The sequence below is a fragment of the Mobula birostris genome, chromosome 22 (assembly GCF_030028105.1).
Source record: "Mobula birostris isolate sMobBir1 chromosome 22, sMobBir1.hap1, whole genome shotgun sequence".
NCBI lineage: Eukaryota > Metazoa > Chordata > Chondrichthyes > Myliobatiformes > Myliobatidae > Mobula > Mobula birostris.
The window spans coordinates 24,783,043-24,797,293 of NC_092391.1; the positions used below are offsets into that span (position 1 = coordinate 24,783,043).

Here is a 14,251-nt window from a genome sequence, read left to right on the forward strand (position 1 = left end):
ATCAAAATAAAGGTTTAGAGAAAGATTTTTGTAACTTGGGGGTTTGGAGAATGGAAAAGTGTAGCAATCATTGGTAGTGTAGGGCAGGGGTCCCCAACCTTTTTTGCATCGTGGACCGGTTTAATATTGACAGTATTTTTGAGGACCAGGTGGGCGGGGGGGGGGGGGTTTGTTCAAGTTTAACAGTGCATGACAGGGAATGAGGAAAGGTGCAGCTGACTCGTATTGTTTCATATTGCCAAATCATATTGTTTCCTCGTGGCCCTGTAGCACATCTTTGCGGCCCGCTGGTTGGGGACCACTAGTGTAGGGGGCAAAAAGGCAAGTATGTACAGGAGTATAAAGATCTCAGAGTTACAGAGCTGTAGTATATTGCAGAGACAGGAAAGATGAATGACATGCAGGAATATTAAAATTAAGATGTTGCTTGACTAGCAGCTGTTGTGTATTAGCACATTCCATTATGGAAATTAAGTTCTTAATTTCTTTTCCCAGGGAACAAAGGAATTGCAAATAAATTGCAGTCTTTTAAAATAATGAGGGTATCAGGCCAAAATTGGTAAATATTTAGTTTGATACTGGTCATGGTGTTAGAGGTCATAGAAGCAAAACTCTGAACGAAGTTTAAAGTAGCAGAAGAAAAAATATAAAAGGATGGCAGTTGTGTAATGTGCGTGCTGCTGAAAGAGTGGTTTATTAGGCGAATGATGACCACTTGTTGGGCCACATGCCAGTTGTTGGGCACGTGGCCAAGTGGTTAAGGCATTCGTCTAGTTATCTCAAGGTCGCTAGTTTGAGCCTCAGCTGTGGCAGCGTGTTTGTGCCCTTGAGCAAGGTACTTAATCACACATTGCTCTAGTCTGTGCGAGGAGTGGCGCCCCACACAGACTTCCAATCTGTGCCTTGTAAGGCATGAAAATGCACGACGCAGGCCTCTCATAGTCTGAGTCGACATTCCCTCCCCTGATGACCACTGAAGAAGAGAACTAAAATTTTAGAATAAACACTGTTTTCCCTAGTAAAAGGGAGAAGGAACTCAAAGGCCTTTTAATTAGGGGATCAGCAGTGAGCATGGTAGAGGTGATCAGAAAGAAACCCAACGTGGATAGCTTTTTTTTTGTCTGAATTGCTTGACTTCTTTGAAATAAAATTGAATTTACAATCTCTTAAATGTTAACTTTAGAATGGAGAGAAAAAAATAAACATGTGTCTTGTTCATTTAGGCTTTCATGTCAGAATTTCAGACGGAGCCATATGATGCAGAGACTGTATATGGTGAGTCAAAAAAAGTAATGTTGATAATTGCTTTTGTCATTAATACCTTATAGATTAACCCAAATAAGACCAATTTAGATGTTTTTACAAGCATTCTAAATTAAGTGTTAATCTTTGATTTAATGAGGTTTTCCAAATATTATCAATGGGATTTTTCTAATGCCTCCAGATAAAGTATCAAGACACTTTACATAAGCCTGATCAGATTAATACCAAGCAAAAGGAAATTTAGGAATAGGACTAAAAAGTTTAGTTAGGATTATAGGTTTTGAAGAGAATCTTTTTAAAAAAAAAATATGAAAAAGTTGATTGAGATTGCAGAACTGAAAACTTGGATGTTTGAGGCTACAGCTTCTAATAGTGGATTAAAAGCATAGAGGTTTGGGAAGTGATCAGCTCTTAGGATTATTGGGTTAGTAGAAGTTGCAGAGGTATGAAGGGAAAACAGCATGGAAAGATTTGAATATTAAGATAAGAAATTTGTATTTGAGGTGTTGCAGGATTGGGGAAACACTGGGATTATGTCATTTAGGATATAGGCAATTATAATGGAGAAAGGAAGGTGGAAGGCTGTTTCAGCAACACATGTTTGATGCAGAGGCAGAGAATTGGAATATTTTAGCATTGAAAATGGATGGTCTTTGTGATAGAGAGGAAAGGCATTTGAGGTTTAGCTCAAGGAGTAAAAAGGAAATGCCATGTGACAAATAATTTGGTTCAGTCTAGGATATTGTCCTGGAGGAGTGTTTAAACAGTAGAGATGATAAAAATGTGAGGTTTATAGTGCCAGGTTTAAAAGGAATGTCAGATTACATTGTCAACTACTATGAATACCAAGAAGGGAAATTGGTTTGTCAACAGTTTATTGCAAAGGGAGTGGACAGACGGCTGAATTTAGTGGAGATTATGCTTCCATAAAGGATATGGAGGACAGGAGCTGGCAAGATAGAGCAAAATATGGTTTTAAGGTCAGGGCAGGAAGCAGCCAAGGGGGATGTTTGATTGACGAGAATGATGCTGAAAAATAATAGCTTCACTCTTGGTTTAAAGAAAGTTCATGAACTCTGCTAGACATCAGATATGGATCTAAGGAGGTTGGTTGGGCTTTCCAAGTGAGTTATACTGTGTATGTGCCCTGTGCTTGTTTTCCGAAGGCTGTTATGCATTATGGTTTTACATGATCATTATTATTTTAATTTACCAATGCTGTGTTTTAACCAGATATTTATCTGTTAAATAACCTAGTAATTATGCTGCCATCAGTTATGATAGCTCAAACTTTCTACGTTAAAGGAGTTTGCTCTGATCTCTCAGCTGTACCAATTACATAAAACACACAACTGTTCAGAGACTTGTTCATTGCAGTTAACAGTTCATTAAACAACAGTGGAGTAGTAGATTGCAAAGGACTGGTGATGTACTGAGCAATATTGTTGGGAGGAAGAGAGCGAATAAGTATATTGTTAGATTATAAAGTGGAAATGCAAATTCTGTACCTAGTTTGATAGTTGGTTTACGATTATCATTATGTCAGTGTGCAAAGTAGGAAAACTCTCATTAAAGAAAAGTGCAGAAATGTAAAACCCTAAGTAACATTTCTACATATTAAAACAAATCTTAAAGAATCATCCTTTTCCCAACTATTTTTCTGATCTGCCTTGATTAGACTGACTGGGTCGTGATGTCTGCCTTCTCCAATGGCTGTAGTGATCTAAATAGGTTCAATACTTTAGACCTATCTGCAACAGAACAGAGCTATCCAGTCCTAACTGCCTTTCTGAAATCCTGTTTGACTGCTTCCTGCTGTTCTTTTGCCAGTTTTCACACTTCCCTGTTCTGTACAGAAACAACAGGATGAGTTCTTCCTTGCCACAAAGAAATGATCAGTCTTTTGATTCCTTGGGGCTGTTCCCTGCCATTCATCTGGATAACTTGACTCCGTTTCTCATCTTTGATTTTATCCCTTGATGCCTAATAAAATTTAGCCAACTTAAAGAAAATTATAATTCAACTCCACTATCCATGGCCACCCTGCAGGAACAAATTCCAGGTTTAAAAGAAGTGCTACTGAACTGGCCTTTCCTGAAAGCGTTAATAAGATCCTTTAAATATGAAATTTCCACCAGAAGAAATAGTCACTCTACAATTACTATCACATATTTTTAATCATTTTAATCACATTACACTGCAGCTTTCTAAACTCAGAAAAAAAGATTTACATTGTTCAATTTAGCTTCATAATTTAACTATTTCAGACATAATTTAAAATTTCATATTTGCATATTTATTCTTATCTCAAATTTATCCAATTAGCTTGGAAAGCTGTCAAGAGAGTAATCACTTTTGCTTTGATGATCATTTTTGATCCCTCAGTCATTGAGTTCATACACTGAAGAGTAGAACCTCTAAAACAAATTTAAATCGTGCTCATCTTTCAAAGTTCAACCTTTTCAATCATGTTGTTTGCCTACTAAGTTATTTAGAGCCAATTTATTCACAAAGTGGGATTCCATTTTTAAAATTATTGGCTTGTTGCTTAGCCTACCGTAAGTGCAGAGTTACCTGATCAATACAGATAAACAAATTAGCTCTTGTACCAAAACAGTATGTATCCATTATGTATTGTGACTTTCCAGTATAATACCATGAAAACCTTTCACAAATGCACCTCCATACAATCTTTGAATCTGCAAGTTGATTTCTTTTTACATGTAGTCATAATTTTTAATGCTGATTGTGCCAATTTTCTGTTAACTCTTATACAACTGATTCTTGTTTTTAAAAATCTTCTTGTATGCATTTCCATTTTGATTTGTGTGCTTTTATGATTAGGGCACATTCAATGTAACATAGTGATCGTCTTGGTTCCCCTCCCCTCCACAGGCCAGGAATTTGTGGTCCCTGTGACCGGTTTCCTCTGCAAGCTGTGTCACAAATTCTACCATTCTGAGTCCACTGCCAGATTTACCCACTGCAAGTCACTGATGCATTTTCAGAACCTTCAGGTTAGATGGTTGTTCCATAATGTGGCCTGTGTTTTATTTCCTTTCTCTCTTTGTTACCTTTATCTTTCTTGCTATCTTTCAACCCACCTGATTTGTGTATCTGTTGTTTAATATCCTCTCTTCCTACTACTTCTTACTACCCCATCCATCCTCCTTCCTGGGCCCTCTCCCCTCTGCAGGATCACTCTGTTTTTCTGTACTTTTTTCCCCTCTTAATTCTGGTGTTTGGTGTAGTCTCAGACTTGCTTTAAAGTCCCTTCATCTCTGTTTTGTGAAAGCAACTAGAACCTTCCCAATTTAAAAAAAAATCCTAATCATTTGATGTTTCTGAAGTGCTGAGCTAACATTAATTCCCAATGTAATGCTGATGAAAATGTGCCATATTTCTTGAAGTTTTGTTCTATTCAGTGTACCTCTCATTAACTGGTTAAAATGAAAATGAAATGGTTTATATTTGATCCATACATTTTTGCCCACATATTTCTTGACTGGTGGGGGGGGGGGGCGGGGGAATGAACAATTTGGATACCAAACAGACTAAAAAGGAATACTAATTTTGTGAATTTAAAGATTGTTGGGACTGAAAAATTATAATTGAAGTGCCATTGCCCAAAGAGGCTGTGTAATCAAATTGGGAAAGGAGACTTGGGCTCTGAGGTACATTGTTTAGGCAAACCAGGTTAGCTTTGCTTTGCATCTATCCTTGTGCTAGATCTGAATGTGTTAAATTCTGTTACTGATCCTGAGGATTTCCCCCTCAGCACAAAATGCTAACGAGGAAATACTGATAACACTATCCTTGAAGGAAACTGGAGCAAGTCTGTGACCTATTTAGCATTTATGAACTGCATTGATGTTGGTTTAAATCATGGTTACTGTGCTGTTTGTTTTGCATTTGAAGTAACTATTGTATTATTGCAGTCCAGTTGTTGACACCTTATATTGTTTCTCATTTCATTTCAATGCTCTGAGCTGTTCTGCAGTATATAATCTCAGTTTCTGTCTGCCACACTAGAAACTGCCTGCTTTATCTAATTCATGTAGTCTCACATTTCTTTTTTAACATCTTGGTGTTGTTCCATATCTTTCTTGTAGAGTTAACTTTTTAAAAAAGTAATTGAGCAAAAGGTTATGTCAATTTTGGATTTCAATTCCGAGCTGAATTCCTGCTTTCATGCCATCCAATTCTGAGCACAAAATGAGTGAAATACTCCTAATTGTTGTTGCGTAGACTTGAGCTTTGAATACAACCAATAATTTCCCTATTGTATAAGCTATGATGCATGAGTGAGTTTAAAAGCAGCAGCAAAAGATGTCTGCTTACATTTGATCATCTCCAGTTTTTCAAACACATGATTTTCTCAGAGAATTTTTCAAATAACTTTGTTATCTCAAGGGTTGATGTGCAGCTTTAGAGCTTCATATTTTTGTTATTTCTATTCTGTTCCAAGCAAAAAGAAATGCCAGTATAATTAGTTTTAGGTGCAATTCCATGCTATGCAACCTGTTTTTCATTTACATGATGCCTGGTATTTTTAAAATAATGCTTTAAATTTGCTATTGGTTTGCTTTCAGATTGAAAAAAATTCTATAAAACCTGACCACTTTTCTGATCTCCAGTTTCATCACTTGGACCTTAGTTTATTGGTACACCTTGCCATAAGCCTTTGGTGTTGGCGTTACTGTCTGTATTCCCATGCCATGTCTACTGTTCACCCATTGCTTTGATATCTGGTTCTTTCCTGAGTGTATATTAGGATTTATGGATGGCTGAAAGAAGTACTCTGTAGACTTTGTTATTAAACAACATAACAAACAGGAAGGTGCATTGGTGCATGTCTTAAATAACTTCATCACGGATTGTTTCCTATCCAAATAATATTTGGTGTTTCAGGACAAATATCCTAATAAATTCAAAATGCACTTTGAGAGTTTTACTGCTTGCAAATATCTTGAAGATTAGCATTGGTAAAATGGAAAACCTCAATTGTTCCCATTTATTGGGTGAATCTGTTTACCGGTAGGTGAACTATGATTTCAATTACTTCACATGATCACTCTGGTGTTTTGATGCCATTTTTTTCCAGTAGAATTCATCTAGTATCAAGGAGATGCATGTAAAAGAAAATCCATATTTCTGTCACAATTTTATAGCCATCTTTAATCATGTTATAAATGATTGAATTGTTAACCATTTCATAGATGTAGATGTAAATTGCAATGCATAGACACAATAATGTAGTCATAGGGAAGAAATGAGAAGCAAGTGCATGGTTTTCATAACTGGTAGTGATATTAAGATGGAGTCCGTCAGCGATGAGTATAAAAGATTGGCTATCATATTGGTGGTATAGTAAGAAAAGAAATGTGATGGAACAAAGGTTAACGTAGCTGACAAAGGGTTGAACAGAGAAGTGAAGGAGGTTCTTGAAAAAGAACTAGAGCTTCAGATTTGGGTAGTTAAAAGAACATTCTTCACTGATGTGAGGATTAAAGCTGCAAGACGCTAGAATGAGAGGAGTACAGAAATCTTACACAATTTAGGAAGAGAGGGAGTAGCAAGTCAGTTGAGGATATGCAATATTAATACTTAAATGAACCGAGTGAATGAATGGGGGTTATTTTTGAGCTGTGTAGAGGATAGTGTTAAGGTTCATCATATAACAAATTATGTTATAGCCTAATAGGTATTGGGCGCTTAACCACATTATAAATTCTGGTGGCTGAGTGAGTTAAGTATCGAAATAATTCCCAGAAAAATGGAAGGGAAAATTAGATGAAGAGAACATTTCTTAATTTTTGTAACATCAGTTACGAGACAAACATCTAGGGGTTGGTCACCTCACCACATTCTTAACCAGGAAAGAGCAGAGGTGTGAAGCTGAAAGAAGACGGCGATGATTTTTATAAATTCTATGATTGTTGTTCTGTGCAACAGTAGTTTTGTTTCATGAGCAGTAACGCTTTTTGTAATTTGAGGTTTGATCTTTACCAACTTCTTGTCATTTATTTTGTTGAAACAGAGTTACAAAGTGCAAAGAGCCCAAGATTATTTGTCAGTATCATATCAAGAATCAGCAGCCTCTGTGGTGAACAACCTTCATTCAACAGATGATCAAAAACCAGCAAGTGAGAAACAACCAGAGAATGACTTAAAACCTGCCAGCGTCACCGATAATCACCCTGAAATGGAGGAAGCAAGTTGTGAAGCTGAAACTCCTGCGCCTTTAGGTGATGGCATTGTTACCCATGTAGATGATGGTAACAACAAAGACAGTGTTCCCCCTTTGCAGAACCTCCAGCAGGAAAGCCTAGATGACATTGATCAAGGTGGTTCAATCATTGATGAATTACCTGTTTCAAAGCTTGATTGTGAATTAACTGTCAGCCCATGTACAAAGAACGAGGTGTCAAGCGACAGAATGGAGGGGGAGCAAGGAATTAGTTCTGACGTGTGTGAGTCAGGTTCCATTGTGGGAAGTGAGGTGCTCGATGAAGAGCAGGATGGGAGTGAGGAGTGTGACCTGAGCTTGTCCAAAGCTGAGGAGCCCAGTGAGACTGAGGGTGAGGAAGAGCACCTGACGGAGAAGGAGTGTGAAGAGACAAGTGTCAAAAGTGAAGAGAATGAGCTGGGTGAGGAGGGTGGGCATCTGGAAGGCAATGTCTCCAAAACAAGATCTGGGAGAGTAGTGCGTGGCCGTCGTTTCTCTTCAAGACGGAAGAAGTAAATTTATGATGCATTTTTTGTTTTTAAGGGTTAATTATACCACATTGAGCTAAATTTAAAGGCCTGCAGTTGATATGATACCTCTGGCACCATATTAGATATATGACATGGTCATCCATCGTTGGTTATATATTTCCTTTTCTCAGTGAGGGAAGACTCGTATAGTGCTGATTGAATCTGTAACATCTCAATACAGTACCCATTCAGAAGTATTTTTCCATCCTCTTATGGAAAACAAAATGGAGATAACTGCAGTACTCCGAAGATCTTATTGTATCTTAAAAAATTGTCTTCAGTTATTTTTTATATCCAAGATGTTGCTACATATGTTATATACTGTGGCTGAATTATACCATCTGATTTAATACTCCCCTTCACAGCTGATGACTCAAATTTGTGTAAACAGAATGATCAGTTGCTTGAGGCCCAAGCTTCCTTTCATATTGGCAAGCCAATGTGGGTGGAATTAAATAGTGGGTCGACTGGAATTACTTCAAATAGGATCCCTTTGCTTTGTGATCACTTTATGCAACTCTATCACTAAATGCAAAGTCAAGCATCAACCAATTTCTCAGTACCTTGATAACCCTGTGTTTAAACTGCAGGTGCAAAGTAGACAGCATTGATCTTTCTGAGCCATGTAAGTTAATTCCTTGTTGTGTGAGTTGCTTACTTGTATTCACTGGTCATGAAAGTGAAATGCAGCACACACAGACTTGCCTACCCAAGGCAGTTACGCAATTTCTAACAATCTGCCCTCTTTGAAGCATTAATGGAATTGGGATTCTTGACCATTGTCCCTGAAAAGGCTCATTCATAAAGTTCACTTTGCTTGTATATGGAACTGGATTAAAGTTAGGCTTTCTGACAAGGAAAATAAATCTGTTTCCAAAGCATCCTTTCTTGAACAGTGACATTAAATCACATTTAGTTCTTAGCATGCTATACACTGTTCTTGATATTGACACTAGCATTCAATTTTTCAGTAACATAAAGGAGGTTATTTAGCCTATCATGCTAATCAGTGAGATTGTGGGTTTCTGTAAACTGACATCAAATATATTCCTATGCCCCATATCAATTAGCTCCTTCAGTGAACAAAGAAAGGTCTTGTATTTTTGCTATCAAAATTAGCAATTGATCCCATTGTAGAGAACTTCAAATCTCTATCCCTCTTGAGTGTGGAAGTTTTTCCATCATCATTTGCTTTTCATTTTAAAATTGCCCCTTTCTGTTCACTCTCTCACTCAATAAATATCTTTGATCTTCTGTAAGACATTAATCAAGTCCCCTACTTTGTTTTCCCTGAAAATTCATTCTAGCTTTCCATTAACTATTATTTATTGGTAATTTTCCATGCCTGTCCATAACATTTTAATGATTTACATCATAGAACCTTGAGGCAGTTTCTGGTTTTTCACTGTCTTTGTGATATTTCTGTTATTTGGAACATGTTGCTTACCAGAGTTTGAACTGCAAAGAGTCCTGATGGATATATTCCCACAGTAAGGTAATATGATGAAATTCTGTGATACTGACAGATAAGTTTGATATATTACTGCATTTTTTTCTCTTATATATGTGGAGATTGGCATCTCCACTTGGAATGATCTCCAGCTTCATAACGACAAACAATCCAGCAATTCCTCCAACACTAACCACCTCTAATCTACTTCATCCTACCTTACAGTGCTTTGAGGCAACTGGGAGGTAGTTAAATTGCCTCCCACTTGGCTGTCCAGTATATAGATTGCACATTTCCAGTACCATTGGGGGGGGGGGGGGGGGGAGGGTGGATAAAAGTGAATCTGTTCTGAAAGATTCATATCCTTCCCAACTCTAATAATATTATAACTAATAGGCAATTGCAGTCAGAAAGATTTGTTTTTAAATATAGTTTATTCAATGCCCCTACCTTTTTTCTTCAGTTTTGTTTACAGCGGTGTCCTGAAAGTTGATCTGATTTGCAGATGCTCCTTGCCTATCCATAAAAGTTAATACCCTGTATAGACAGTCCATAGACAACCAGATGGAGGGCTGAATATTGTAGTGGCTGGAATGCGGATGGGGAGACCTGCATGCATATAGGTTAACTTTGTTTTTTATGGCTTTCTACACATTTCTAGTATTCCAGTTCAAAATGTAAATAACTACTCTTGGGAATAAGTTCCAGGTGTTAACTTTCTTTGCCTTTTTGTTTTGATTGTAACTTTGTGCTACTTTAAAGGGTAATGGTAACATTTCAACAGGCCAAAAAAAATAGAAAGCAGGTCTGTCAGTTGTTGAGAGAAAATATTAAGGTTTCAGGCATTGGCCCTTCAACTGCAAATGATTTATTTGAAATATCAGCCTTTTATTCTGAATACAAATACCGTACATTTGCAGGAAAGTCATCCTTGTAATCTAGATTGCCCTTAAAATGAATTGCTTTCACATCAGGTTCATCCCTAGATACATGGGTTAAGCACTTGAAGGAATTAGGAGCTTGCAGCTTCCTCCATTTGTTGCTCTATAACCATCAACAATTGTGCAACTCTGTTTTCCATATTCTGCTGACAATGGATATTTTCTAATTTAAAGCTGTTTTGGACATTTCTATTAAGTCTTTGCCAGCTTTATTGAGGTAATGGGTAAGATCATTTCCTGAATTAAAGGATGGCTTACAGCCTTTCAGATAGTGCAACTGAAGGGTGCTTTTGTTGCCCTTTTGATTTAGTTCAGTTCACCTCACTGTCACACCCAGAGATCATCTTGCATCAGTCATTGGAATATGAGTCTTGTGATAGTTTTCCCTTGTTTTTTCCCTTCTTATGTTGCCTCCTGCCAAGAACAGCTTGGCTGACTGATGTCAGCTCTCATTTAGATGATGCTATGTTGCAAACCACTGGAATTACTTAATTTCTTTCAAGTGATGACAGATTTATTTGTGGAGAATTGTTCATGCTTATGCTGATTATGGGTGCTGCTAACAATCTAGTGTAGTGGTTAGCATGGTGCTACTATGGCTTAGGGCATTGGAGTTTGGAATTTAATCCCGGCGCCCTCTGTCCCATCCCTGTGCACTGCATGGGTTTTCTCTAGTGATCCACTTTCTTCCCACAGTCCAAAGATGTACTAGTCATTGTAAATCAGCAGTTGCTGGACGGTGCAGCCTGAAGAGCCGAGAAGGCCTATTCCGTGCTGTATCTTTAAATAAAAATAAATAAAACTTCCAGCGGGAAATTTGAATTTAGTCTTTGGGTCATTTAATAGAAAAGAAAATGGGTTTTGATTTATATTCAGTACCACCTGGTGAGAAGAGATGCTTGTAAGTGCAGCTTCATTTGTTGTCATTTACACTCCCAACGACAAAAAATGGCAAGTTGAAAATTAGACAGCAAACCATTGGTGGTTTTTTTAAAAAATCCAATCCATTAAACTTGCCTAACTATTCAAAAATCATCCCTCCCCCCCCCCCCCCCCCCACCTCCAGCCCCATCAGACAAACATTATATGTTCGTTCTTCTTGTGGTTAAGCTGTCTTTGGTCTGGAGAAAGGTGGATGATCGTCAATTTCCTGACAATTCAATGTTAAATATTGGAAAACTAAGCTAGTAGCAGTTAAGTCAAATGAGGAAGGCTCATGAAATTGATTTTATAAATGAGTAAATATGTTGAGTAATTTGACATCCTGAGAATAAGGAGGTATTATCTGCCATTTATATATGTTTACTCACTTGCTCCTTGATGTTCTGTATTGCCCAGGTTTGAGATTAGAAACTTGGGATGAATACCCTAAATTGTTCTTTGACAGATTGATGTTCATTTAATTCATAAGTAATCTTTTCCTTCAACAGCATTGTCCATGCATCTTTCCCCATTTCTCAATTTTAATGGCCAAAAATTTGCTGAACACCTTATTTTCCAATGTCAGATCTGGTACAGCAGTGGAAACGATATGATTTGGCGATATGAAACGATATGAGTCATCTGCACCTTTCCTCATTCCGTCATGCACTGTTGAACTTGAACACCCCCCGGTCAGCCAGTCCGCAAGAATATTGTCAATATTAAACCGGTCTGTGGTGCAAAAAAGCTTGGGGACCCCTGTGTACAGAATATCAGAATTAGAATCTGCATTTTACACTGAAGTCAGAATTTGTCTTTGGGTCTCCTTAGTACAGTTTTCCACATCATTCAGATAGCACTCCTTTTCATATTGGGTCATAATCAGTCTTGCGATATCTTTGATGTTAGTTCTCAAGTTATGCAAAATAAAGGTTATTTTGAATGGGTCCAATCCAGGTGCACATTTTCCTGAACACTGATCTCTACAGTAAAAAAAAGACTTGCCAATCCCATTGTTCTGGACCCTCCTAGACAGACACCTTGAATTGGTCAAATGGAAAGTGTTTTTGATTGTCACTGCTTTTAACCCATATCCTACAATCTAAATATTAGCTACTGCTTATCCAACTACAATTTAAGGTTGCAGAGCCAAATAATGAATGTATTTTAACATCATTGCTTTGTATTTGTTTATTTCATAGTTTATGATCAAATTTGAGCAGGTGCATTATCTTGCACTGCCCTCACTCCAGCATTGAGGTGCCCCACTTATAAAGGAAAAATCAAACTTTATTCTCCGAAGTGAAAATCTAGTGAATAAATATATTTAATAATTTGTGGGTTTATTTTATATTCCTTCCATTTTTCATGGACCAAATGATTTAAGCCCACCTATTGATGGAGTGAATATTTTCAGATGAGCCATGAAGTTTTCTGTTTGATCTTTATTCTAATTCTTGGGTGACAGATTAAAACAATAAGGATAAGATCTTTGGCTCGTGAACATCTACTTGTGTAACAGTATAACTGAAGAATGGCAAATATAAAAAAAAGTGAAAAGTGATCTTTTTGCCCACAACTGGGACTTGTTTCCCAGTCACATAGTACATCTCAAAATGAAATTCTGTGAACTGCTTTTCCCATTTACTATCATTTTCTCTGGGTGAAAGAAACACTGCAGACTAGCAGATGAATATCCCATGTCATGTGTGCACCCTTGAATGAGATGATCTGTAAAATACCAAATTGATAGTTATTTTTTAATGTTTAAATCCTCTAGAAATGTGATATTTGATATGTAGCAAATAAAATTTGGGTGGCCATTATTTAGAATAATGGCACGTTAAAAGTAATTTTATGAGGTAGTATTCCCTTTAATGTTGAATTTCTTCTATTAATAATATTGCTGTTTGTGAGTACTGTCATTTTTGTTAGTGAAAATGCTGTTTTGAGTGTAGTTTGAAAACCATGTTTATGTTGGTGGTTAAATAGCCTGCACTTGGGTTTCAGGAATAAAGTTTCAGGAAAAAAATCATCTGGTATTTTAAATACATGGCACTTTTGGTTTACTCAATTAAACCCCTTGACTTCAGTTTAGATTTTGTGCGTGACTGCACCAAAACACAATGGTAAAGATAGTTACAGCCAGATTTCACATACCTGTGGCTGGGATTTCTTTATTAATCTCTTCTGATTAGTAATCTGCAGCCCTCACTGACAGCAAGCAGGAAGCCCAGGAGCTGCTACTCATCCTGAAGAGGATGCTAGAGAAACACTGAAGTAACACCCAGAATATAAGTACATGTTATATATGGTGTCATTAGCTAATTAGTTCCTCTCTAGGGAAGGAAGTTAATTTTTTTTGTTTAAGGTATGAAGAAACGAATGAGCAGTAGTGGTACAAAATCAAGTAATTATATATGAAAATAAAAGCTCTAGGAGTAAATGAAAATGTGATTTCATGTGTAGAAAAATACATAACATCTACTTATCTCAGTTGATGTTGAGTGAATGCCCTGGTGGGTGAGTTTGATTTTCTTTAAATCATACTTTATTCTGGAATGGTATATTAATTTTAAATACAAAGAGATGCACAGTGCCATTTTTCAATAGACTTCAACCCATTCCCTTTCAATTTGAACTATAGCCAAGGTTTCTTTAATAATCCCCTGATTAGTAATCTACAGTGCTCACACTGATAGGGAGTTAATAACCTTTCTTGGCATGAACAACATGCCAAGAAAACACTTGAAATAACAACCAATGAAACACATGCAAGTTAGATAGAATCTCATTAGCTTAATTTATAGAAGTAACCATTCATCTGCTCTGTAGATTTACAATGCCTGGTCTCCTATGTTGTGTAAATTTGTTTTCAAATTTTGCTCAAATTTTTTTCCCATTATTCCAGCACAGA

General features: G+C 37.0%; 1 protein-coding gene across 3 annotated transcripts in view; it reads left to right on the plus strand.

Annotated features, from left to right (window-relative positions):
- The window catches only part of LOC140186276 (uncharacterized), a 54,086-nt gene extending 39,841 nt beyond the window's left edge, over nucleotides 1-14,245 (plus strand). For 2 of the 3 annotated variants that reach the window (XM_072240335.1, XM_072240336.1), the window contains 3 exons: nucleotides 1,224-1,275; nucleotides 4,159-4,280; nucleotides 7,304-14,245. In XM_072240335.1, coding sequence (XP_072096436.1) covers nucleotides 1,224-1,275; nucleotides 4,159-4,280; nucleotides 7,304-8,008 — 879 coding nt within the window. In that variant the 3' untranslated portion in view covers nucleotides 8,009-14,245. The remainder of the gene's footprint in view (nucleotides 1-1,223; nucleotides 1,276-4,158; nucleotides 4,281-7,303) is intronic. The other variant, XM_072240337.1, reaches the window with a different exon arrangement.
- Nucleotides 14,246-14,251: the final 6 nt, after the last annotated feature.